Here is a 26,334-nt window from a genome sequence, read left to right on the forward strand (position 1 = left end):
CCCCAAAGAAGAAGAGGCTAGCTGTGTGCCAGACAGCTTGGACATATTGTGCCACCCACCACATCACCTGTCCAATCCCTACGGCTTGACTTATTCTAGGGGCAAATAAGCAGTGACCTCTTGGGCATTATTCAATCCTCTAGAGTTCATTGAAAATTAAAAAAAAAATACCTCTAGGCACCCAAAGAATGTTAGAATCTATGAATGTGCATACTGTAGGCAGAGTGTATGCTTATGTGTATGCACAGATGTGATCAATAATAGACTTGTGTGAAAGCCTATGACTTAGCATACATATAATCACAATACAGTATAGAAGAACACTAAGCACTATCAACTCTGGAGGCAATTGCTTATTCAGAAATCCAGAGCTGTCACCCTGAGCTCTGGAATTATGGGTAGCATATATCATTCAGCAAAATAGTTCCTACTCCACCATCACCTCCATGGGAAAACTCTGCTTTCTTGCCCTGTTCAAGTTGGGTTTGGCTTTGGAACTTGCTTTGGCAGATCATGGTAGGAATGACAATGTACCAGTTGTAAGTGAAGAATCTAAGAGGCCAGGCATGTTTGTGCTCATTCTTCTGATACCCTCTGACCTCTGCATAAAGGAACCTGCTCTGGGAAGTGACTGAATGTCCATCCCAGGTACCAAAAGGAATATAAGATGCAGAGCCATTCCTGTTAACCTGTACTTATAGGCTTCATAAAAACAAGGCCTTTGGGGGCCTTGCACATGGCCGACCTGGGTTCAATCTCTGACATCTCATATGGTCCCCCAAGCATCACCAGGAGTAACTCCTGAGTGCAGAGTGAGGAGTAACCACTGAGCATCGCTGAGTGTGACCTAAAAGCCAGTAAGTAAATAAATAAATAAATAAATAAAACAAGGCCCTTTATACTGCCTACCACTAATTGCACAAATTGTTTGACAGCAAAAAACTGATATAGGCAAGGTAACTTAAACCTTCTATTTTCTCCCTAGAAAATCAAAGATGCCCATGGTGTTCTAAGAAAGAAGTGAGTTAATGCTTATAAAGAATTCAGAACAGTTCCAGGCACGAAAGTGCTTCATCATCGTTAGCTATTGTTGGGTGCAAGCGTGTGAGAAAGCAGATTCTTACGTGGGTAAGAATGGATGAGCACAGATTCCTGTGTCAGAGCCTAAGTAGAAGAGGGGATGTGGGTAAGAGCAGACGTTCGGCCTCTGTGTGCACAGGGAATGAAGCATGGCTCAACAGAAGTACTCATTCATCCATTGGCCTCCCCGGGCCCCCAAGGCCTGTGAGTCCAGGCTGGAACGGGCTGAGAGGAGCCTGTCGGCCTCACTGAGACTGTGCCGAGAGAGACCCTCAGAGCCATCCTCACTGTGGCCCAACCTCTCCAGGTTGAGGTAGGTGCCTGTGACCTCCGGGGAGCCCGTGACATGGCGGCATTTGCGACAGCGTCTCTGCAGAGCGCCACAGCAGACAAGTAGTGTCGGGGGCAGGGCGATGACAGCAGCCACACTGACAACCACCATGTTGATGAGCCACTGGGTGGCTTCCGCGTCCACTACCTCGTCTGTGGAGAAGATGACGCACTGCTCTTTCCGGGGCATGAGGCCCTGCACACAGACGCACGCTATATACTTAATCTTGGGGGACAGTCCGTGGATGGTGACACTGGTCTTCCCAGATTGCACGATTATCTGCTGCATGTCACGCTGCCCGTAGACTGTGTAGAGGACACTGAAGGCAGTTGTGTTTCCTCTCTGGGGTGACCGCCACACCAACGTCACACTCTGGTAAGTGTCCCCCACCACCTTGAGAGACCTCACCATCTGGGCCTCCTGGGCTCTGGCCTGTCCATCCAAGTGCCCCCCTGGGGCACCCATCTGGAAAGGCTGTAGGGCCCGCTCCTCCTCCTTCGTGTGGGACACAGAAGACCCAAGAGCCAGGGCAGGAGACTCTGGCAGGTGGGGGACATGCCTGGCCACCAGCTTGTTGTAAGCAGCAGCATTGTCCCCTTCGCCTGTCCTTGCCCACAGAGGCCCTGGGCCCCCACTGTGTTCTGTGAAAGTCTGTGGCTCAGTGACAACCAGAGAGATAAGTGTCTCAGAAGTCCCCAGGAAGTTTTTGGCCTGGCAGACATAACCACCCGCATCCAGCTGGGACACAGCAGGCAGATCCAGCAGTGTCCAACTTGTGCCATCACTGGAGACTTCCTGGTACACTGTGGGAAAGAGGCACATGTGGGAGAATGAATGGGGTCCAAGTATCCCAACTTCCTCCTCCTGCCCAGATGCACACTATGAACATGTTATCCCAAGGAAGGCATGGGAGTTGTTCAACTTTCCTTCTATTAGCAAGAGGATGGAGATAATTTGGGCTCAAATTTAGAGAGGCCAGTCTGTGGCAGTCTTAGAGACAAATTTACTTTCTACATAAAGTAACAAAATAGGAGAATAACACCCAAGAATGGCCGAGATAAGTACCAGGAGGTTTACTCCATGGCTTGGAGGCCAGCCACACACACTAGGGGAAAAGGCAGCTCAGATAGAGAAGGGAGCACCAAATAAAGGGTATTGGGAGGATCCTCCCAGGGTGGGAGAAACATATTGAAAGTAGACTATAGACCAAACATGATTGCCACTCAGTGCCTCTTTTGCAAACCACAACACCCAAAAGGAGAGAGAGAACCAAATTTAATGCCCTGTCACAGAGGCAGGGTGGAATGGGGGAATGGGGGCTGGGAGGGATACTGGGATCCATGGTGGTAGAAAATGGGCACTGGTGGAGGGATGGGTACTTAATCATTGTATAACTGAAACCCAAGCACAAAAAATTGTAAGTCTACAACTGTACCTCTTGGTTTGTCACTAATAAAAATTTTTAAAAAATTTACCTTCTAAATCTGAGATGTTCAAACTTCAAGCTATGCAGAGTTGACCCCTCAGGGGCAATGGGCAGGTGCCTTCGACATAAGGTGGATGGAGTGAGACAGAGGCAGAAGCCCCCTGGGATAGGTTCATCCCACCCTTACTGACTTCACTGCCTTTTCAATCAGAGCATCTTTGACTCTATTCTAAATGATGCAACTTCTTATACAATTTTATTCATACATTGATTTTTTTAAACACTGAGTCTTGGAGCAATGCTTGACAATTTAGTCAAGGGAGAAAAAGAAGAAATCAGGGAGGAGGGGAGGATATGACATTTTCTGGCCATGTGTTAGGAAGCTTTTCCTCCTCAACCCTGTTTCTTAAAGTAGAGGGGACTTAATGCCTACAGCCAACCTGCCCAGGCCCAAAGATGAATGACCTGAGTTCACACACTGATGAAAAGAGCCCTTGCTGGGGACTCAGCTAAAGTACATTATACTCCCAGATCTTCCTTATCCAAGCTGTGTGATGTAGAATAAGTACTGAGCCTTCCTGAATCTCTGTTTACTTTCAGATGCAAAATCAGAAAATAAGCAGGTTCAATGAAGCTCTATGAGCTGATGTACATAAGACTTCAGATTCAAAAGATTCCATTGATGGTAACTCATGTCAGTAAGTGATACAGGCTTCAGGTTTACAACTCAGGAACTTAAATTAAATACAGCATATACAAGGAAGTATCTTATACCAAAAAGCCAGCATTGCTCCTGTCAGGTCGGCTCTGAGTGTCTATTAGATTGCCTGTCAGAGAGGAGAGGCTGAGAGCCAGAGTCATCGCGAGAGCTTCTGCACGCATGCCTGTTTGCAGTCTTCCATGTCTACTCAGAAAGGGAGCACACACCCACCTAGTCCCCCTCCTCCTGGGCAGCCTCACCTCCACGTGGGTCCCTTACCCACCCACTCCAGTCCAGGGCCTCAGCAAAGCCACCCCAGACACTCACATACCTGTGCCATTGAGTGGGTGCCCGCTGGCCCTCCTCCAGCTCATCTCGGGTCCAGGAACCCCCGTGGCCCCACAGCGTAGCAGCACTGTGCTTCCCAGGGGGGACCTGAGACTGACCACCCCTGGGCGAAGCTCTGGACGCTGGCACTTCCTCAGTTCCAGCTGGCTAAAGGCCACTCCCGCCAAGCTACGTGGACTGGCACACCTCAGCCTCTTCTCAATGAAGGTCAGGTTTGGGCTCCAACCTCCCAGAAAATGGACCAGGTCATAGAGTTGGCAGTCACACAACCAAGGATTGTCCTGTAGTCCTGCAGAGAGAGACAGGAGGGACAGCAAGAGGTGAGCCTTAGATAGTCAGATACCTGGACCTAGTTCCCCTGTCTCCCAGGGGAGGACACTGCAGCTCCTGGGCTCTGAGTCAGCAGAACTGCAGTAGGCCTAGCCCCTGCTAACTGTAATCTTTTTTGTTTTTCTTTTTTTTTTTGCTTTTTAGGTCACACCTGGCGATGTACAGGGTCACTCCTGGCTCTGCACTCAGGAATTACCCCTGGCAGTGCTCAGAGGATCATACGGGATGCTGGGAATCGAATCCGGGTTGGCCAAGTGCAAGGCAAACGCCCTACCCTTCGTGCTATTGCTCCAGCCCCTAACTGCAATCTTAAATTTAGTTCCTTGTATGGTGGGGGAAGCAGTACTCAGGAAGACTATGGAGTCCTCTTAGTGAATGTCCACTACCCAGACCAGTGGTCCAATGTGAGGGTCCAAGGATGTGGTGATGTTTGGGTCCTGTGGGGACAGAGCTTGCTAGGGTCACCTCATGGCGATCAGAAGACCATGAGGGGATCAAACCAGGGTTGACTGCAAAGTGAACACTTTAATCCCTGTAATATCTCTCTATCCCTTTCAATTTTAAATTTTGTAAATTTATTTCTTTTTAGTTTTGGGCCACCACCCAGGGTGTTCAGGGCTGACTTCTGGCTCTGAGCTCAGGGATCACTTCTAGTGTGTCTTGAAGGACTATATGAGGTCCCAGGGACAGAACTTGGGTTGGTCTTGTACAAGGCAAGTACCCTACTTGCTGAACTATTTCCCATGCAGTCTTTGAAAAATAATCCTCATTTTTAAATTTTTTGGCATATCGAATACTCTCGGTAGCTTGCCAGGCTCTCCGAGAGGGACGGAGGAATCGAACTCGGGTCGGTCATGTTGGCTACGTGCAAGGCAAACACCCTACCCGCTGTGCTATTCGATATGCCAGACACAGTAACAACAAAGTCTCCAATGGAGACGTTACTGGGCCCGCTCGAGCAAATCGATGATCAACGGGAGGGCCTTTACCTTTACCTTACCTTACCTAAATTTTTTGGTTGGTGCACAGGGCTTACTCACAGGTCTGAGCTCAGGGCTCATGGGACCTTAAGGGGTGCTGGGGATTGAATCTGGGCTGGCAGTATGCAAGGCAAGTGTCTTACTCACTGCACTGTCTCTTTGGCCCCCTCTCCAGCCCTTTAAGCCGAGTTCATTTCAAATGAGAGCATTACTTCCTTTTCAGAATTGCTTTGAGCAAATTGTAATAAGCACTGGATAGGTGACAGTGCATACAAGTGAAATTGGCAAGTACAATCTGGGGACTAATTCTCCTGGTCAGGCAGTATGTATCTCGGCAATAATTTCAAGATGTGAAATACATATCTAGAAATGCATATCACAACTTCTGACCCTCAGCCTTGTTCTCGCAGCCTAAGCAGCACTTTCTTTATGACTCCAGCTGTGAAGTCATGGTACGTCTTCACACAGTCTGAGTCATGGCTCCTTTGACATAGGCTCAAAATAATTAGAAGAAAAGTAAGTGTTCCAGAAAGTCAAGTGCCCTGTCACATATACAGATTTATTTTAGAACTGATCATCTTGCCCTACCAGGGTTCGATCCCCTGCATCCCTTACTGGCTCCCTAGCAAGTCAGCAGTAATTTCTGAGTGCAGAGTAAGAAATAATCCCTGTGTAAAGTTGGGTGTGACTCCTACCCCCAAAAAATAATAAAATGGATCATCTTTATAGGATGAAAGCATCACAGCACCCATTCTGTCCAAGAGACAGGGAGAGGAGATACTGTGATTGCAAGTCTAAGGCATGTCTCCTTTGTTTATGTTTGCATTCTGGAAGACAAAACAAATTCATTCATTTCTGTTCATTTGAGAAGGCACCCGGGCAGTACTCAGTGGCTATTTCTGGCTTAGTGCTTAGGGGTTGTTCCTGGTATTGCTCTGGGGACCATACAAAGCTGGGGATCAAACCCAGGGTTTCTACATGCAATGCCAGTGCCCCAGACCTTTGAGCACACCCACTGACCAAAAGTAAATGTATTTCATGTGATATCCTTTTTATCTCCCCACCCCCGAGAATATTATTAAAATTATTAGTGTGGTCTAATATTCAAGAGGATATCATACATTTACATACACATATTTTAATATATTTGGGAAAAGATTGGGAGGGTGTATTCTAATGTGCTTATATTCTGGCTCACAGGTCCTTCGGAGCTCTGCCTGAGAGGCTGTTAATTCCTTTTCCCATCCCCACCCCACCCCATCCCATTAATAGCTACTATTCTGTGTCACTAGTTAATTGCACTTCATGGTACGTCTTCACACAAAAGCTCTGGAGTTGAGCGTTTTGATTTTTATCTATTATTGTAATAGAATCTCTGAAGAATTCATTTAAAAGGCAAAGTTAGACAAAAACTATCGGCAAAAGTTAAACATTCTGCCTATTTTAACTTAATTTTATTTGTGTTTTACATTTTGGCCCAAACCAGCAAGAGTTCAGGGGCTTCTCCGGGCTGTGCTTGAGGTCACGCCTGGGGATGCTCAGCGTAACCTGTGGTGCCAGGGATTGAACTCTTCCCTCTCAGGAAACTCCGTGGTGAGGGAAAGTCACAAGCTTTGAAGATTGTTGGAAACTGGATTCCCCAGAAGCAGACTCTGAGGTGAAGAGGAGCAACGCCACCTGATGTGGAGAGCTGAGAGCCGGAACAGCTCATCATCAAGGGGCTGGCCTTCAGAATCCTGCCAGATGGATCTTCAGACCAGCCGTCCTGAGAATGTGTGTGTGCCTTTGAGCAGGGTGGCCCTGCGGTCCAGCATCCCCCTGGGATGAAGGCTGCCACCAGACACATGTTGAGGCTGGGCAGCCTCCTATCTTGATGTGGACTGGGGGAGGCACATACCCGCCAACAATGGAACCTTCTGCCCCTTAAGCATTTTGCCTTTGGCCACGACTCCAACCACTGTAGAAACATTGTATCAGTCTCTTCTGCTTACCAGTGGGAACCAAATCACTGAGAAGCAAAGAAATTTACCCAAGGACACGCAGCAAGTGAAAGACAGAGCACGGATTTGAACCACAGCCATTTGGTTTGGAGCTGGAACTCCTGAACCCGCCAACACGCTCTTGCTCATTCGACTCATTTCAATTTTCACTCAACCCCAGAGGGCAGGTAATGCTTTGTAATCTCGGGACAAAGACACCACAGACTCAGAGGACGGGAGGAGTGATGTGGCGGGGATCAGGGATCTGGCTTAGACACGCAGCCGTCCCGGGTTTGATTCCCACCCACCTCCAGCCCCGTCCCCCGGCACCGCATCTGGACCCCTGAGCACTGAGCCAAAAACAGAGAGGCTTGGCAACTGGCCTAAGGTCTCCTGCCCAGCAAGAACGGTTCCCTAGGTTCTCTCACCTAGGACCAGCCTGGCTCTGCGGCCTGGATGGAAGGGTCCGGTCTGCAGGTGCGTCCAGGTGGCCAGCAGCTCCTGGGGGAGCCTCAGCAGCTGGTTGCTGGAGAGGTCCAGGAAGGTGAGGTTGCCCAGGAAGCGCGCGGCGTCCGGCGGCACGGCCACCAGGCGGTTGGCCTGCAGGTCCAGCAGCCGCAGCTGGGGGGCGTCCTTGAGCGCCGCCCAGGGGAACGTGGCCAGCTGGTTCCCGGGCAGGCGCAGCTCGCGCAGGCGCCGCAGGCCGCGCAGCATCAGGCCGCTGAGGTCGCTGAGGGCGTTGTAGGGCAGCCACAGCTGCTCCAGGCGGCCCAGCGGCCGGAAGGCCTCCCCGGGCACCCTGCGGATGGCCGTCCGCTCCAGCCGCAGCCTGGAGGTGTCCGGAGGGACAGACGCCGGCGGCAGGGTCATGTCCGGGTCGTTGCACAGCACCATCCTGGCCCCGGGAAGGAGGGAGAGTTGAGCTGGCTGGCAGCAGCCTCGGGCGTCTCTGTCCCCCAGCTCCGGGCACTCGGGGCAGGTCCAGTCTGCACCTGGACACAAGGCCCAGAAGCCCAGGCCCAAGAAGGGTCGCCCTTTAGGGGAATCTTGCTTTCATCACCCTTCAGGAGGACCCTTGAGGGTGGATCTCTCTCTCTCTCTCTCTCTCTCTCTCTCTCTCTCTCTCTCTCTCTCTCTCTCTCTCTCTCTTCCCCCCACCCCTCTCCCATTGATTCTCTGCCGCCCCTCACAGCCCTCACGTTTGCTTGCCTTGATAGGGCAGTTTGCTTCTGGAGATCCCCTGCTGTGAGGTTAGGGCAAGACCCCTGGGGGCTGGCCCAATAAAAGCCACTGGGGACTGAGCATGCAAAAGCAGGGGGTCTTGTGAGCAGGGGATCAGAAATTCCTGGGAGGTGAGGGAGCAGCTCTGAGAGATGGGACAAGGGGATTGAAGAAGCTGGAGGAGAAGGCTGGCAGGGTGTAAAAAGATGATGGAGAGGAAGGGAGGGAAGGAGGGAGGAAGGGAGAGAGGAAGGAAGGAAAGGAAGGGAGGGGAGGAGGGAGGGAGGAAAGATGGGAGGGAAGAAGTGAGGGAGGGGTAAGGAGGGAGGGAGGGAGGGAGATGGAAGGAAGGAAGGAAGGAAGGAAGGAAGGAAGGAAGGAAGGAAGGAAGGAAGGAAGGAAGGAAAGAAGGAAGGAGGGAGGGAGGGAGGAAAGGAAGGAGGGAAAGGTGGAGGGAAGGGAGGGAGGGAAGGTGGGAGAAAGAAAGAAGAGAAAAAGTGATAAAGGAAAGACTTTCTGCAAAAGTGATAAAGAAAAGCATCCCTTAAGGATGCTCTCCCTTGGACCCAGGAAGGATTTCCAGGAGTGCCACCCTGTGCCCCACCCCAGTCCCTGTATAAATGTTCCGGGACCCACCGAGGAGATGCTCCCACTTGCTTGCTAGTTTACAGTGCCGTGTAGACTCCTTCTGCCCCTACCCCACCCATAACCCCTTGGACCTCACCTGACCGTGGTCTTAGGACCCTGTACCCGTCCCTCCAACCCCACCTGCCGCCTACCTGGTCTTGCTGCCATCTCCCAGGATGTGGAGGCTGCAGCTGCACTGAGAGGGGCAGAAGCCGGGGGCCAGATGGGCCCCCCAGAGAGCCAGGAGCCAGAGCGTGCCCACCGCCACCCTCATGGCTCCTGGCTCCTCTCCAGCTCAGTCAGGGGCCCATCCAGGATGCTGCTGTCCCGCGGACCCCGCTGGCCCAGCTGCTGCCCACTGGCTCACCATCCCCCCGGCCCTTCTGCCTGAAGCCACCGGATAAGCATGGACAGGCAGGGATTAAGGAGGGGAGCCCCGGTCACAGGGCTCAGCAGCTTAGCACTCTCTGGAGTAGGTGCCCATTTCTGGGGTGAAGGGAATTCACCCTGTGCAGACAGGACAGGGTGCTGCTGTGAGGCAGGGGAGAGGGGCGGGTGTCGGCAGACCCCAGCGACCAGAAGTTTTGGGCCAGCCAGAAACTTGTCCACCTGGAAATCCCACCGATGCCAGACAGGTTGAAGGCTCAGGGAAAATTGGGAGTGAGCCCTGTCTGGCCTCACGTAGGGGCCAGTAAGGAGGAAATTCCCTCCTGTGGGCCCAACTTACTGTGAAAAAGCAGAGAGAAAGGAGGGAGACATTGGATACAGCAAAGTCCCAGGACCAGCTACCTGGATGCATTTGCAGCCCACAGGCCAGAGAGGGAGCTGAAAGCACTGAGCACAGGCTGTGTGGGTGGGCTGGAGGCCTGGGTTCAGTCCCTAGTACCTCATGGTCCCCTGAGCATTTCCTGCAGGGACCTCCTTGCACAGAGCCCAGAGCTGTCTCTGAGCATCCCCAGATATGTGTGACCTAAAACAGAACAAAAACTCCAGCCCTCCCATTTACAAAGTGTGATCTTAGGTCACATGACTTGAGTCACATCAGTCAGGTGGCCTCCGTGGGCCTCTCTGTCCCTGATAAAGGGCAATGGTATTATTCTTTTACTCAGCACAGTTTTGTAGACGGAGCAAGTTGCCCTGGTCTGTGGTAGCCTGTGGGAAGAGAAGCCCTCTCTTGAGGAACAAGAGCCCAGGGTCAGGGCAATTAGGGGTCTCTGCCCACAGAGGAGTTAGACTGTGTAAGGCAAGTGCCTTGTCTGCTACACTACCTCTTCAGCCCCGTTTTTTTGTTGTTGTTGTTTCTGTGGGGAATAGCTGTCTTCCCTTCTCTTCTGAATCTACTCTTGATTTCAGTCAGCTTGCTTTCTTTTATTTCCTTCTGTCTTTTTTTATCTTTGGGGGTCATACCTGGTGATGCACAGGGGTTACTCCTGGCTTTGCACTCAGGAATTACTCCTTGCAGTGCTCAAGGGACCATATGGGATGCTGGGAATCGAACCTGGGTCAGATGCGTGCTGAGCAAAAGCCCTACACGCTGTACTAGCTTTCCAGTCCCGTCTTTTCTTGATTTTGCAAGAAAAGGGAAAAAAAAGAAACAAAGAAATACTGACATTTGAAACTATAAAGACAGAACTTGGACAGACAAGACACTCTGAACTCTTAGAAAATAACTGGATTATTCAGGAAGGCTTCCAAGAGGATGTGGACTCTTGGCTCAGCCAGCGGGACGCTGAGGCTTGGGTGAGTGGGGACCAGATGAGAGACACGAGAAATGGATTCTTATAGAATAGGATTTGTGTTTGACCAGGACCCCAGGAAAGTAGGAGATCTGGCTTTTGCTCTATTTCCAACCATGAATTACTGCGTGACCTTAGGCCAACTCTAAATTGTTTGGAGCTTCAGATTGCTCATTTGAAGTTGTGGGAATCATTATAGATCATTTAGGCCAGTGTCTGAAGCCCTGCAGGAAGTCACTGAACATTAGCTATACTGCTAACAGCACTCTGGGCCGTGGTTCCTTTATTCCAGATGAGTTAAGTTTCTAAGCCCCCCGATTATGGTGTAAATTTCACCCCAAGTCAAGCAATAACTTATACCAAAACCTCATCTGTAGAAACCAAGCTTTGAGCAGTCGATGATAAGAATAGCAGTGCCTCTGCCCCAAGCTAGTGATATGGATATTTTTATGTCTGTGTGTGACTCTGTAGAATAGTTTCACAGTCCCAAATGCCATATTCATGATCACATACCATCAGAAGAATAGCTGCTTCTTTCTATTACTGCCTCCAAAGTGATCCCCTCCTTTTAAGCACTGACTTTATTTATTTGGGTTGTGGGTCACATTTAGCAGTGCTAAGGAACTCTTCCTGACTCTGTGCTCAAGTGACAACTGGTGGCACTCAGGGGACCATAAACAGTACTGGGATCTAACTTGAGTTGGCCACATGCAAGGAAAGGCCTTATCTCCTGTACTGGGCCTCCAGCCCAAGCTCTGACTTTAGAAGTCACTCTTTTCAGGCCCAGCTTTTGATTATATCCATGTCACATCAAGTCTAGGACTGAAACAGTTCTTTATTCCACTTCAGTCCAGTCTTTCAGTGCCTTCCTGACACACATCTGAACTCAATATTTTGCAATTTATTAGTGCCTTCGAGTCCTAGTCATCCTGTCTGGTCCATTTAGCTTCTCCCTTTGTCACCATTTCTCCAGTTACTTCTTCCCGACCGCTCCTGTTGTAGTACTTTACTTACCTATTATTTAACAAATAATTGCATACATAATTGGGACAAATACCCACATAGTAATTGCTTATTTAATAAACGAATGAGTATTCCATCTTCCAAATGTACAGGATGCAAGCCTGTGACCATTTTTTCCCTGTGATTTCCCCTGCATAAAGCACAGTTCTAATTCTCTAAGGTCTAGAACTATATTATTAAACTAAATAAACACACAAAAATACACAAATACCATCTTCATGGTCAACTTTTCCTAACCAAGACTGGTACAGGCCATGGGGGAAGATGTTAACATTGGACAGGAGGAAACTGAGATTTCCCAGTGTTATCACTCGCTAGTTAATGACACATTCAGAACCAGAACCCACCTCCAGGTCCACCTGAATTCTTTCTATCACAGCGGATGACCCCTCACCTCATTCTCCCCCACCCCCTGCATGTAAGTTCACACAGGTGAGCATGTATACCCATATGATTGACACATACACCCAGGCACTTTGCTTGTTAGCGCCTACTGCCTCGGGAGGACCTGGTTCCTGAACAATTCTCAGTCACAGTGAAGGGCTCAACCCCCTTCTTTTACTCCCACTCATTTCGATGTTATGCAATTCTTCCTTCCTAATTTGGCTCTCACCGGCACTCTTTGGATTCCGGGTCCTTAATCCTGACCGGTGAAGCCAAAATGAATGAGGCAGCCCTGCAAGTTCAGCCTCACAAAGGCAGCTCTGTCCGAATGATGAATGAGAGCCTTTTGCTAGGGCCAAGAGGATGATTTGGGAGCCGCGAGAAGGAGCCCAGGGCCTCGTATAATCACCTGCATGTGCCTGCATGTGGGATGGCTCTTTTAAAGGCCAGAGTCTGGCTGGTGGGAGCCGGTGGGAGCCAGAGAAGCACTTGACCAGCTGGGAAGAAGGTCAAAGATGACAGAGTCCAGGGCCCTGCCCGCCGGCTTCAGGGAAGTGGAAGTGCTGGCCATGGGGACAGTGCTGCTGGTGGAAGGTGAGTCAGGCACCGCCAGGTGGAGACGCGTGATCCAGAGGGCTGGGCTGCAGCCTGGAAGTTGGAAAGGAGCAAGTCCCCAAATCCTGCTCCTGTGTCTGGACCTCTGGGGTCTTCAGATGGCTGAACTGAGGCATGACACTGCAGGCGGGGGGGTGAGAGAGAGATGCCAGCAAGGGCCTGGCAGGAGGGACATGGAGGGCCTCATTTGCCCAGAATGAAGAACCAGATTTGGGCCTTTCTGTGTCCTTTCAACCTTAAACTGTGCCCCCCGCCACCCGGCCCAGGAACCCTGTGAAGAGTCATCTAAGACCAGGGTCTGCTGAGGAGACTGTGGCTCTGCGCTACTCCCTGGGACCAGCCAGGGACCAGGGCAAAGCCATCACTCTCTCACCTCAGAGACTGCACAGACCAAGTGCTGTGTTAGATAGTAGGCATGGCTAGACTTACGGATGCTCTGGGATTTAAATTCATTCTCTCTAAACACTCCCCGCTATTCCATACCCCCCTCCATCATTTCTTCCTCCTCTGATTCCCTTAAGGGTGTCCTGAGTCCATAAGATGCTTGCATTAACTTAGAATCCCTCAGATGCTCTCTGAGATGGTAGGCCCTGGAATCAGGCGCACCTCACACAGGTCTACGCCGACCCCAAGAAAGAATCTGCACATCGCCTCACCCAGCGGGAGCTAACAGTGGAGAACAGTGACAGTGGTTGGGCTGCTCCAGGTGACTGGGATCGATCGTCCCAGCCCATACCACTCTATTCTGGGAACTCCACCTTATTTGCATCCTTCACGTCCCTCACACACACCTTGACATGTTGCACTTTGTCTTGGCACACACAGTTCCACCCTCCTAGAAAGCTTTTCCACACCCTGCCCTCCTAGTAAGAGCTCTGAGTACTGGAGGCAGAGTTCTTCCCACTTCCTCACGTTTGATGAGGGAACCCGAGACATGGAAAGCTCAAGGCTTAGCAATTGAGTGCCCAGCGCCCCTTCAGCTGGGCCGTGTGGAGACCACCTGCTTCAAGCCCTCCTTGCTCTGAGCTCTCCTCTCCAGTGGTCTCCCTCGAGGCCTCATAGCCACGTCCTAACTCCACCATTCCGAGCAGTATATGTAATGCACACTCACCAGCATCTCTGCACCTCCGTTCCCAGCCATACAGGGGTAAAGGTTAAAGAGTGAATGAGACTCCCCACGTCAAGTGCTTAACGCCTGCTTCATTGGCCAGCCACAGTGACAATTATGATTATTCTAGCATGGACCGTGGGGTCACGCTTTGTTAGTTTTCTGCCTTGTCTGTGTCCCCATTAGATTATGAGCTGTAGAGGGCAGGGGGTAAGTGTGAGGCGACCAGCCCGGGTGGCTATTGTTTGTTGAACTGCCCTGCAGGGTAACTGGCCATGAAGGAGGCAGTTCCCTAGGCTCCATTGATCCCACTGACCCTTGGTTTTGAGCCTGCGTTTGGGGTGTAGGTGGGGAGTAGCATCTCTCCAACCCTGATGCTGGCCTTCACCCTTCTCCCCCAGCTCTGTGCGGTCTCAGTCTCAATAGCCTGACCATCCTCTCTTTCTGCAAGAGCCCGGATCTGCGGAGCCCCAGTCACCTGCTGGTGCTGAGCTTGGCTCTGGCCGACAGTGGGATCAGCCTGAATGCCTTCATCGCGGCCACCTTCAGCCTCCTCCGGTATCAGCCTCCTCACTTGTCCCTGGGCGCGGGAGTCCTGCCAGGATGCTTGGAGCCACAGGGCACCCTGGCTGGCCTCGCTCTTCTCTCCTTGGGGAAAACAGAGGGGTAAAGGATAGACAAGTAGAGATAGACTTACCATTGAAGTCCAGGCTGACCCTGAAGAACCCCGGCTGATTGCTGGAGCCCAGGAGTGGCTCACACTTGACCTGCCTGTAGCCCAGCTGCCGGGGGATGAACCTTGGCTTCCATATTTCTCTTCTGATTCTTCTATCAACCAAAGTCAGATGATTGTTGCAAGTCCTGACTAGCTACTCTTTGTAAATACCTTAAAATAATGCTTAGCATTTAGTCCTATCAAAAACCACACACAGGAGCTTTGATGAGTGTCTACCAGCTCCCTATAAGCAAACCAAGGTCACAGGTAGCCTCAGAGGTGTTTATAAAACTGTTTTCTCAAGTGCTCTGGACATGCCTGTTTCTGGCTGTCGTGCCCAGAAATGCTGCAAACACATGATCAGAACTGACTTTGGGATCTATGTCAGTGCCCTCACCTGGTCTCCTCCTGCCCCTCCCCTGATTCTATTGCCATGATGTGGCCCGAGGTTGAGCAATACCTTTTGGTTCTGTGTGCATCTGCTGTGTGACCTTGGCGAAGCACCTTTCCCTCTCTTGAGTTTCTGTTTCCCCATCCATACAAAAAAAGACCTAAACTCTCCCTCTATTCAGGGTGCTCCCCCTCTGGGATGGGGGTCCCTGCCACAGGCAGAGAGACCCATTGGTTCAGCCGTGGTGTAGTCACACATGGTGCAGTCACTCCTGCTTCCCAGAGACTCAATTCTGACGCCCCAGCCGGAACAGGAGCTACAAAGCCCTCTCAGCAACTGGGCCAGCGTTCAGGAAGTTGCCCGCCCAGTAGCTGCCAGGTAGGTCAGAGGGGACGGGTCACTGGTGCCCAGTGTCTCCCACAGGCGCTGGCCCTTTGGCCCAGACGGCTGCCAGGCTCACGGCTTCCAGGGCTTTGCGACAGCATTAGCCAGCATCTGCAGCAGCGCGGCCATCGCCTGGGGACGCTACCACCACTATTGCACTCGTACGTCTTTGGGGGTTCACACTGTGTGGGTGATCAGGCTCCCAGGTGGGGGGGGGTCTGCGTGTAAATGTGGGTGACTGTGGGGTGAGGGAGGAAAAGATGGAGGGTGCGAGAGTGCATGTGAGCTCTGGACTACTATTCCCCTTTTCATTTTTTTTTAATTAAAGAACATGATTTACAAAATTAATGGTAGTTGAGCTTTAGGCATGTAATATTTCAACGTCAATCCCCCCATCAGTGACGATTTCCCTCCGCCAGTGTCCCCATATTCCCTCCCCACCCCACCCCCACCACATCCATCGCTGCCTGTCAACTTGATGGGCACATTACAAAGTTTCAGCAGCTACAACTTAGAAGCTCATGTTCTCATTCTGCTGAGTCTGTATTTTGGGTACTTGGCTAGGCCGTTCAGTGTAGCTGAAACGCTGATACCTGTTCATCTATTACTTCCCATTCTCTTCTCCCCTGCTTGATTTCTTTCCTTCTCTGTCCTCTCTAAACACCGGGGTAAACTGTGACCTAGCAGCCACCTTTCACTGCAATACATTTCTTCATCCAGTAGTCTATATTCCGCGCACTTATCCCTTTCTAAGGGTGCTGATCCTATCACGGGGCTCTCCCTGGTTACCACCGCCACCCCAAGGTGCTTCCCCTAAGTAGTGTCACGTGGAAAATAGGGTTTCAACATCTAAATATGCTGGGAGACAAAGCAGGAGATACAGCCCGGTAAATTCTCCTTGGAAATGACTAATGGAAGCCATGTATCAGGAGGAGGAAATTAGAGATGGATTTTCTCTGCTTATGAAATCCCCATCAAGGGGCTGGATCAATAGCACAGCAGGTAGGGTCTTTGCCTTGCACGCAGCTGACCTAGGTTCGATTCCCAGCATCACATATGGTCCCCTGAGCACCGCCAGGAGTAATTCCTGAGTGCATGAACCAGGAGGAACTCCTGTGCATCGCCGGGTGTGACCCAAAAACCAAATTAAATAAATAAATACCCATCAAGCCCCATTGTCATTTCTGGGGTCCTGACTACAAAGGAAGGTGACAACTATCCACAGACAGGAGATACCAGGGCAGGACACCAGGAAACCAGGCCCAGGAGGGCCCACAGGAGGGCCCCTGCCCACTGGGTGGCAAAGGAAAGAGATAGATGAGGCTGTGGCAGAGACATAGGTGCAGGGACAAGGAGGCACTGGTCACAGCAGAAGGTGCCCTGAAGACCCGGCCTCTGCCATTGGTATAGAGATGGAGTCCCAACCCCGGGCTCTGAGTTCTCAGAGGGCTTCAAAGCAGGGGACGGGGCCAATCTAGACTCTGCCTCTCGCCCCTGCAGCTCAGACTGTGCTTCTTCCCTAAAGCTACCTTAGGACACTCTTGACTCTTCTCCTTCCCCTCCCAAGTCCACACAGGAAGTGACACAGTATTGATAGGAGCCACCACCAGTGAGGGCCTGTGTCAATCTTCACAGCAGTCCCCGGAGGTGCTGACTGTTTTCGTTTTGTGGTAAACAAAACTAAGGTTCAGAGAGACTCTGACATGCCTGTAAGACTCACACATGCCAGAACCAGGACTTAGGAACACTCCTGGTGAGTGGGAAGTCTATCAATTTTTCCTTTCTCCAGTTCTCATCCGTTCTCCTCTGTCCTCTGCAGGCAGGCAGCTGGCGTGGGACGTGGCCATCGCCTTGGTGATCTTTGTGTGGCTCTCCTCTGCCTTCTGGGCAGCGCTGCCCCTCCTGGGCTGGGGCCACTATGACTATGAGCCGCTCGGGACATGCTGCACCCTGGACTACTCCAGGGGGGACAGGTGAGGGGCAGGGTCCGCTGCAAGCCCCCCTCCAATGTCCTGGAAACATTTGAGTCCTTAGGGCAGCAATGTCACCACGGAAAAATCCAAATGGGGACATGTCCACAATTTCCCATCCAAGCACAGAGTCATGAGACCCACAGATAATAGTCAGAAGGACAGGGGAGACCCATTCTGCAGCTAGCCACGTGCATGGATGCTGTGCTAACAGAGACACAGATCTCGGCTGCCTGTGGTGAGCCACCAACCTCTGTCATTTACCAGCCACTGCACCCCATGCCAGCTTCAGCACAGTCAGCTGGCCTGGCTCTGGCTCTCATTAGTTCCTAGTGCAAATGTGTCCTGGTTGCGAGTGGCCCAAAGTGGCCCTGAACTCATGGTAGGTATGTTGAGAGCCAATTCCCAAGCAAAGCTATGGAAAGCCAGACGAAATGAAGCCCAGATCCTGAGCTGTCAGAGCCTGTCTAAAGGATCAGATCCGGGGGGCTGGAGTGATAGCACAGCGGGTAGGGCATTTGCCTTGCACACGGACAAGCTGGGTTCGATCCCCGGCATCCCATATGGTCCCCCAAGCATTGCCAAGGAGTAATTCCTGAGGGCAGAGCCAGGATTAATCCCTGAGCATTGCTGGGTATGAGCCAAAAAGAAAAAGAAAAAGAATAAAAAAATAAAGAAATAAAGGGTCAGATCCTGACCCAACCCAAGACTCTAACCAGGTCCTTAGGGGGTGGCTGCGGGGGACAGTGACAAGGGCTTCAGCCACCCTTACTCCCAGTGAGTGCCTTGGATCCCACGGTTTTACATATCCGCTCATGTATAGTCATGAAGGGTGTACCCTGCAGCCACTGGCCATGGTCCATGTCCTTCTTATGTACTCACTGCAGGTATTTCCCTGAATGTGCCCACCTCTTTGGGAAATGCTTCTTTACCCCCAAAGTGGCATGCGCCCCCGCCCCTCCCCGCCCCTTCCTGCAAAAGATGGGTCTCTGCTTCAGAGTGATTCCCCCTGCCATGTCCTCCTCCTGCCCACCATCCAGGCCCTTCCCCAGCTCAGGGACTGCAGTGTTTGTGCAGGTGCCTTCCTAGTTTCTGCCCGTAACACTCCCTGGAGCCTCCTTGTTCTTGGTTTACTGACTCTTCCGTTGACTAAATAGGTTGCCCTGAAGCAGATGCCCCTTTGTTCCTGCTTGGGCACACAGAGAGCAGGGCTGAGCTAAATTAGCCACAGAGCCATAAGGAGAGCGTCTCTCAACTCAGCTTCCCGGCCCCCAAGGCAAGTGCTAGAGACACAAGTGGTCACCTGACTCAGGGCCGAGTTAGCTGGGACCCACCCAGATGCTCCAAAGGCTCCGCGAACTTGTCTGATGGGAGCCCCCTTGGCCTCTGGCTGCCCTGGGCAAAGACGGGTGAGCCTTGGCCAATGGCTGAGCAGTCCTGAGAGATTATCCTCCCTTCCCTCCCTTCCCTCTGCCTGCAGGAACTTCATCAGTTTCCTCTTCACCATGGCTTTCTTCAACTTCCTCCTGCCCCTCTTCATCACGCTCACGTCCTATCAGCTGATGGAGCAGAAACTCAGGAAGATGGGCCACCCCCAGGTGAGAGAAGAACCTAGAGCAGGAAGCATGTCTCTCAGGGATCCCGGGGCACGTAAATGATGTCACAGACAGCGAGCAAGGGTTTGCAGTGATTTGCACCATCAGAAGAAAACGTAGCTGCACAGAGCATAGATAGGGATAGTGCATAGAAATTCACTGTTTTCATGACCAGGCATCGCTAAGAACTGGAATAATGCAGACACTTGAGCCTTACCAAACCTTTACCTAGAACCCTGAGGGTCTGTGTGCCTGCCAGCCAATCCCCTCCCCCCCACACACAGGGAGCCGTTCCCTTCAGTCTTCTAAAGATTACAAGAGTCACATGAAATCACATGCTTTAAGATGCAGCTCCTTATAAAAATTTGGGGTGGGGGCAGCGGATGCCAGGGATAGAACCCAGGCCTCACACATACAAGCTATGTGTTCAGCCGCTGAGTTAAATGCCTGACCTAAAAAGCTACTTCTAAATTGCTCTGAGCTATTTAATTCCATCACAGGCACAGGCTGTTACCTACCACATAAACTCACACCTATAAACACATTTATCCAAGAAAAACAGCAACTGCAGAATAAGCACCTCCACCTCCTCCCCAGCCATCTCTGGATTCCTGCATTAGCACTACCTGGCCACATTTCCCCTTTAGCTTTGTCACCTGGACAGTCTGTAGCAGATGAATCTTCTCCAGTCCCAGCCAGACGCAAGAAGGCTGACTTCCTGTGCGTCCTGTCATTTCATCTTCACGACCATGCTCTAAAGAGAGCCTTGTTACCCCCGGGATGCAGACAAGGAAACAGAGGCTGAAAGGGGTTCCTTTCTTATTTATTTATTTTATTGAATCACCATGAGATGCAGTTACACGCTTTCATGTTTCAGTTACAATCGCACAATGATCAAATACCCATCCCTCCACCAGTGCACATTCCCCACCACCAATCTTCTCAGTATAACCCCTCGCCCTTTCCCACCCTCCCCCTGCCTTCATGGCAGACAACTTCCCCCATACTCTCTCTTTACTTTTGGGAATTATGGTTTGCAATACAGATACTGAGGAGTTATCATGTTTGGTCCTTTATCTACTTTCAGCACACATCTCCCATCCCGACTGACCCTTCAACCATCATTTTCTTAGTGATCCCTTCTCTATTCCAGCTGCCTTCTTCCCCAGCTCATGAGGCAGGCTTCCAGCTATGGAACAATATTCCTGGCCCTTGTGTCTACTGTCCTTGGGTGTCAGTCTCGGGTTATGTTGTTTTATACTCCACAAATGAGTGCAGTCCTTCTGTATCTGTCCCTATCTTTCTGACTCATTTCACTTAGCATGATACTCTCCGTGTCTATCCACTTATAAGGAAATTCCACGACTTCATCTTTCCTAACAGTTGCGTAATATTCCATTGTGTAGATGTACCAAAGTTTCTTTAACCAGTTGTCTATTCTTGGGCACTCGGGTTGTTTCCAGATTCTGGCTATGTGAACAGTGCTGCCATGTACAGACAGGTGCTGATATCATTTCTACTGTGCTTTTCTGTGCCCTCGGGATATATTCTGAAGGGGGTTCCTTAAAGTAACAAAGGATGAGTCTGTGGATTCTGGGACTCCACAACCCGAGGGGCTGATCCTGTGTTGTGCATGAGAGAGGCACTTCAGTTCCATGAAGCTGCGGACTTCTTACTTCCATGCCACATTCTGAGACGACAGAGCACAAGCCCACACACTTCCTCCCATGCTGATATCCCGCAGGTGAACAGCACCGTGCCGGCGAGGGCATTGATGCTGGGCTGGGGTCCCTATGCGTTCCTGTACCTCTACGCAGCCGTCGTGGGTGGATCGTCCATCTCTCCCAAGCTGCAGATGGTACAGAAATGCCCCAGCACCGTCACCCCGTGGCAGTCTCTCTGCCTCACCCCATACTTCCCTGCCTTGCTGGCCTCTGCGTCCATCTCTCTCCTTGCCCTGCTGGACCTTTCCTTGTGCACCGCATGCGTTTGTCTCCTGGATTGGGGTGGGGGGCACTGGAGGGCTGCTTCTGGGATGTTGGTTTGGGCCTCATGTGGGATGCGAGAACAGGGAGATGGAAAGCACATCCGAGCTGCCTGGGCCCAGGGTCTGGGGCCGGAGCAGGGACCCTGGCTTGCCAGGGTTCAAGTCAGGGTGAGAAGCTGCAGGAGCCAAACAAGGATCCTGTCTGGGATCACCGGGAGGGACCAGGGAGAGAACCTGAGGCTGTGAAGTTCCCTTTCTGGATTCTTCTGCCATCACAGGTGCCTGCCCTCATCGCCAAGACCGTGCCTACCGTCAACGCTCTCCACTATGGGCTGGGCAGTGGGATGGTGCAGAATGGATTCCGGAAGGGCCTCTGGCTGCAGAGACGTGAGCGGGAGCGAGCCCTGTGAGCTGCTTCAGGGGGCTGCTGGGACCCAAGCTCACCCTGTCCATCCCTGCAGAGAGGCCTCTGTCCTGAGGGAGGCTATCCTGAGGGCCCCGATCTGCAGCCCAGCTCCATCTAGCCGCACCCTCAGTGGAACCCGGGACTGCCAAGAGAGTCAGGCTGTGTGGAAGGGCGGGAACTTTGGCCTGGATAAACCTGGCCACAGACCTGCACAGAGGCCCAAAGACCTTGGGAAAGTCACTTTCCCTGTTCTGACGTGACACTGGTGGAGGGCTTGGGCGCTTTGGTGGTGGGGAAGGTGTAGTGGTTGTGGACATCCACCTCAGGGCTGCCAACCCTATGGTCACCATGTCACCTCAACTGGAATAATGATTCCCAAAGGAACCAAAGCAAGTGACATGCGTTGCCTTTGGAGCTGCCAGCAGCCCACCTGGGGGGTGTTTGGTTCCTTTGTTTTCCCTCATGGGGCTCTTTCTTCTCTCCCATGTCTTCCAAATAAATCTTCCAAATAAAGCATATAAATAAATGGAACTTCATTGGAGGGGGCCAGTCTGCACCCAGTGATGCTCAGGGGGGATTATTGTATGTGGTGCTGGGGGTGGGACCACAATTGGGGCGGCTGCATGGCAAGGCTAACAGCTTAATCCCTTAGCCCTAACGGGAGCTCTCTGACCACTGACATCAAGACAGGCAGAGGGACCCCTGCCACAGGGAGGGCCACGGATACACAAAGTAACAGATGTGCTCACTACAACAGAGCCGGGAGGTTGGGAGCACCTGCAGGCACTGACTCCACAGATTGAACCATGACCGCTGCCTCTGTGTGCTTCCCACTGGGAGATAGACATGGCCAAGGGGACAAGGGGACTTGCCCGTTCACGGAGCTGCCAGCGCCAGGCAAAGATCATGCGCCCCACAGAGCCTTGCTGCCAACCCTGAAATGTCAGAATAAAGTAAAGTAAAGGCCCTCCCGTTGATCATCGATTTGCTTGAGCGGGCCCAGTAACGACTCCATTGGAGACTTTGTTGTTACTGTGTCTGGCATATCGAATACTCTCGGTAGCTTTCCGGGCTCTCTGAGAGGGGCGGAGGAATCGAACTCGGGTCGGCCATGTTGGCTGCGTGCAAGGCAGATGCCCTACCCGCTGTGCTATGTCAGAATGACTGATTATAAGTTCCAGAGTTCTGAAGAGGCCCCTCCCCAAGCCTGGAACAGTTTTCAGGGCTCAGGTGCTCTGCCCCGTACCCTGCCTCCCCCCTCCCAACCTCCATGCTCCACCTCCGTCCCCTCCAACTCCTACTCTCCTTGCAGGTCCATCTGTTAGTGTGACAGTCCCAATGAGGTCCACGTCCCCTGGGGGAACATGTGTACTTTCCACACAATCCACACAGTTACACTTTGGGGACTGGGGATGGCAGGTGCTGGGGGCCTGGGAGGGACGTGTCAAACAAGTTGGAATGGTGGGGGTTGGCAGGCAGAGGTTGGCACTAAAGAAGAATCTAACGATAAGGCAGGAAAGGCAAAACCTCAGCCCCTGGGTGTCTGTGTTGAGAGGCTGAGCCGATGCCAGGACACTTTCCAGTGACTGCAGGAAGGGCCCATGGCCTGACTAGATTCTCCAGGCATCTGTGAGTTTGATTTCGTTGCTGGCGTGGCTTAAAACTCAGTGGAATAATTCCTGAGTAAAGAGCCAGGAGTAACCCCTGTACATCGCCAGGTGTGACCCCGCCCAAAAAAAAAGTCAGTGGCAGAAATTAGGGCACAGATGAGTCCCAGGAAATGGGATCACGTGAACACAATTACACATACAGACTATGATGCTAAACCCTTGGTAAATTTCAAGGCCAGTAGTTAGTGAGAAATCAATGAGCAAAAGGTTTATTAACAACAACAACAAAAAAAAGGAAGTGAAAAGCAAAAAGGAGGAAAGACATTTCCTTCAGGTCCCTATAAGTCTTTCTCGCAATACAAAACTCCTCTGCCTCAAGCTAAAGCAATTAAGCATGTTCACGGACCGTCTGTGGTCTTGGTGTGCCCGTTTGAGTCCACAGAATTGCACTCCTGGCTTTCGGCAGGCAGCACATTTCCACCCCTTTCTGAATGGCTGTTTGATGTTCCTTCAGCTTGACCTGGTACCCTGAATGCCTCTGGAAGTTCTATGCAGAGACCTGTCTCCCAGAGGACGATCCCCTGCTGTCACTCACTGCTGGAACCAGGCTCTGCCCTGAGTGGCCCCAGGAAGGCCACAAGCCCTCTCTGGACCCTGCCCTCCACTGTCTCAAACTAGTGAGAGGGCCACAAACAGCACCGAAAGTCTATGTCTTACAGCTTTGGAGAGCAGACCTTACGGAGCGATGGTGATTAGGTTAGGTGATCATGGGGCCAGACCCGAAGAGGTCGGTGTCCCCCTAAGGTAGGAATGTTGGGAAATCTCTGTCTCTCTCTCTGCTCCCAGGCATCTAGGGAAGGCCAGGTGAGCACAGAGAGGTCTGCACACACAGAGAGGGACTCTGGACCTCGACCCTCCTCCTGATGCCTTTGTCATGTCTCCTCTTAGAGCTGGGAGACAACACAAGTGTGCAGATGAAGCCACTCACTCAGCCTGCCCCTGGCTCTAGTGCTCCGGGGCTGTCAGGGCTGCACCCTATGAGACTTGGGGGACCATATGGTGCCCGGGATCAAACCCAGATTTGCCACATGCAAAGCAAAGGGACTGCGCCTTAACCCCCTGAGGTGGCAATTTATCACAATAAAGCAAATCAATTGGCACCTTCATCCAGCGGGGTTGGCCACAGAGAATCAGACAGAGAAGCTTGGAGACAGACACACAAGAGTGGTCCAAGCTTTGGGGTTGTTTGGGCAGCCACGAGTGAGCACACAGACTGTTTATTAATACAATATCGCTCTCCCCACCCTCACTCGAGTTATTGTTCAAGTTGACAGAGACATTAACAAGTTTGTAAGCACATCAAAATTCAGTGAGTACACTCCCAGAGGGTTAGAGTGATAGCACAGCAGTAGGGCGTTCACCTTGCACACGGCTGACCGGAGTTTGATTCCTCCGCCTCTCTCAGAGAGCCCTGCAAGCTACTGAGAGTACCTTGCCCACAGTTCAAAGCCTGGCAAGCTACCCGTGACGTATTCGATATGCCAAACACAATAACAACAAGTCTCACGATGGAGATGTTACTGCACCTTCTCGAGAAAATCGATGAACAACGGGAGGACAGTGACAGTGACAGTGATATTCCCAAAAGAGGCTGGGATGTTCCACAGAGCCAATCAGCAGGCACCCTTTAAGTGTATGGTGAGGACAGCCTCCTGTTCCCTTTTTGCCTATGCTGGCCTCTACATTTTAAAAACCCAAAGCTATTTTATTCTATCCTTTCCTGGATCTCACGTTTTGTCACCTATTCTTTCCTGGATGCTCCTTTGCTGACTGATTATATTCTAAAAGATCTAAACTGTTTGGCTCAGGGGGCTGTTCCCACCCTGGGGCTTCCTTAGGGGGATTATTTCCAACACCTGGTGCTCTTCTCTAGCCACATCAGATAACACATTTCTGTTGACTAAGCCCCCACAGCATGCAGTGTAGCAGACTAATACAATATTGCATCAAAACTCACACTTGAAGCAATTGGCAAGGCCAGAGAAGATTCTACAGAGATTTAGAAGCTTGTCTTACTTGCAGCCATGTTCAGTTTTTATTCCTGAGTACCTCCAGGAACGGACCCTGAGGCTAGAGCTGGGAGTAGTCCCTGAGGACTTCCAGCGTAACTCCCCAATAATAAGAAATAGCACTGTCCTGTAGCACTGTCGTCCCATTGTTCATGGATTTGCTTGAGCGGGCACCAGTAACATCTTTATTGTTACTGTTTTTGGCATATCAATACGCCAGGGGGAGCTTGCCAGACTCTGCCACATGGTGGAATACTGTTTGTAGCTTGCTGGGCTCTCTGAGAGGGACGGAGGAATAGAACCCGGGTCAGCTGCATGCAAGGCAAAGGCCCTACCTGCTATGCTATCGCTCTGCCAATAATAATAAAAATAATTTTTCATCATCCTGTTATTCGTCGATTGCCTCGAGCAGGCCCCAGTAACGTCTCTTTCATCCTAGCCCTGAGATTATATTCAAGGCTCTTTAGGAGAATGAGACCCATCATTGTTACTGGTATTTGGCATATTGGGTACAACACAGGGAGTTTGCCAGACTCTGCCCTGTGGGCAGGCTACATTCGATAGCCTGCAAGTTTGTCCAAAGTAGGAATGAGATAATAAGATGTCATAAAAAGATGTCCTGATAAGATGTTCCGGTTCCGGGAGCTGGATTTTATAGTCTCTGAGTCTTGGCCGTTGATGGGATTACACGGCGCCAGGGGGCCAGGTGGTGGGTGTGACCCCCACCTACTGGAATTTGGAGGATCTGGGTGGAGGATGCTCGACTCCAATCCGAGTAGGCTTGGAGGTCTTGGCCCCGGAACCCGCGTGGATTTGTCCCTCTGCCGGTACCTTCATGCATGTGGAGAGTGGTCTCAGCATGGCGGTGGCTGGTCCTGGAGGTCTTTGGCTGCCGGAGCCCTGGTCGGGGCGGGGAGGAAAGCTCAACCCACTCCCCTCAAACGGGCCTCGGCGAGGAACAGCCAGGCGTGGGAGCAGAAGACTTTATTATTATGCCCTCCCGTTGATCGTCGATTTGCTCGAGCGGGCCCAGTAACGTCTCCATTGGAGACTTTGTTGTTACTGTGTCTGGCATATCCAATACTCTCGGTAGCTTGCCGGGCTCTCCGAGAGGGGCGGAGGAATCGAACTCGGGTCGGCCATGTTGGCTGCGTGCAAGGCAAACGCCCTACCCGCTGTGCTATCGCTCCAGCCCAATAATAACAATATACAATAGCTTCACAGCAGAAGGGATCCTGAACTTAGCCACTGCCCCCACCTCAAGTGCCCACCAGAACCCTGGAATTGTATGAAACTTTATTAGACACATATTTGTTTCC

General features: G+C 51.5%; 2 protein-coding genes across 2 annotated transcripts; one reads left to right on the top strand and one right to left on the bottom strand.

Annotated features, from left to right (window-relative positions):
* Positions 1–1,234: 1,234 nt before the first annotated feature.
* Positions 1,235–9,296, bottom strand: LRIT1 (leucine rich repeat, Ig-like and transmembrane domains 1). The gene is made up of 4 exons (XM_056130497.1): positions 9,175–9,296; positions 7,603–8,069; positions 3,869–4,174; positions 1,235–2,214 (listed from the first exon to the last, which is right to left on the bottom strand). The coding sequence occupies exons 1-4, from the start codon at positions 9,294–9,296 to the stop codon at positions 1,235–1,237; spliced, it is 1,875 nt and encodes a 624-aa protein (XP_055986472.1).
* A 3,365-nt stretch (positions 9,297–12,661) lies between these two features.
* Positions 12,662–21,340, top strand: RGR (retinal G protein coupled receptor). Its single transcript, XM_056130431.1, has 7 exons — positions 12,662–12,759; positions 14,290–14,446; positions 15,418–15,539; positions 17,198–17,351; positions 18,829–18,946; positions 20,688–20,801; positions 21,209–21,340. Exons 1-7 carry the CDS (start codon positions 12,681–12,683, stop codon positions 21,338–21,340), a joined length of 876 nt encoding a protein of 291 aa, XP_055986406.1. The 5' UTR covers positions 12,662–12,680.
* The last annotated feature ends 4,994 nt before the right edge of the window (positions 21,341–26,334 follow it).

This window comes from Sorex fumeus, unplaced genomic scaffold, assembly GCF_029834395.1.
Source record: "Sorex fumeus unplaced genomic scaffold, SorFum_2.1 ptg000078l, whole genome shotgun sequence".
NCBI lineage: Eukaryota > Metazoa > Chordata > Mammalia > Eulipotyphla > Soricidae > Sorex > Sorex fumeus.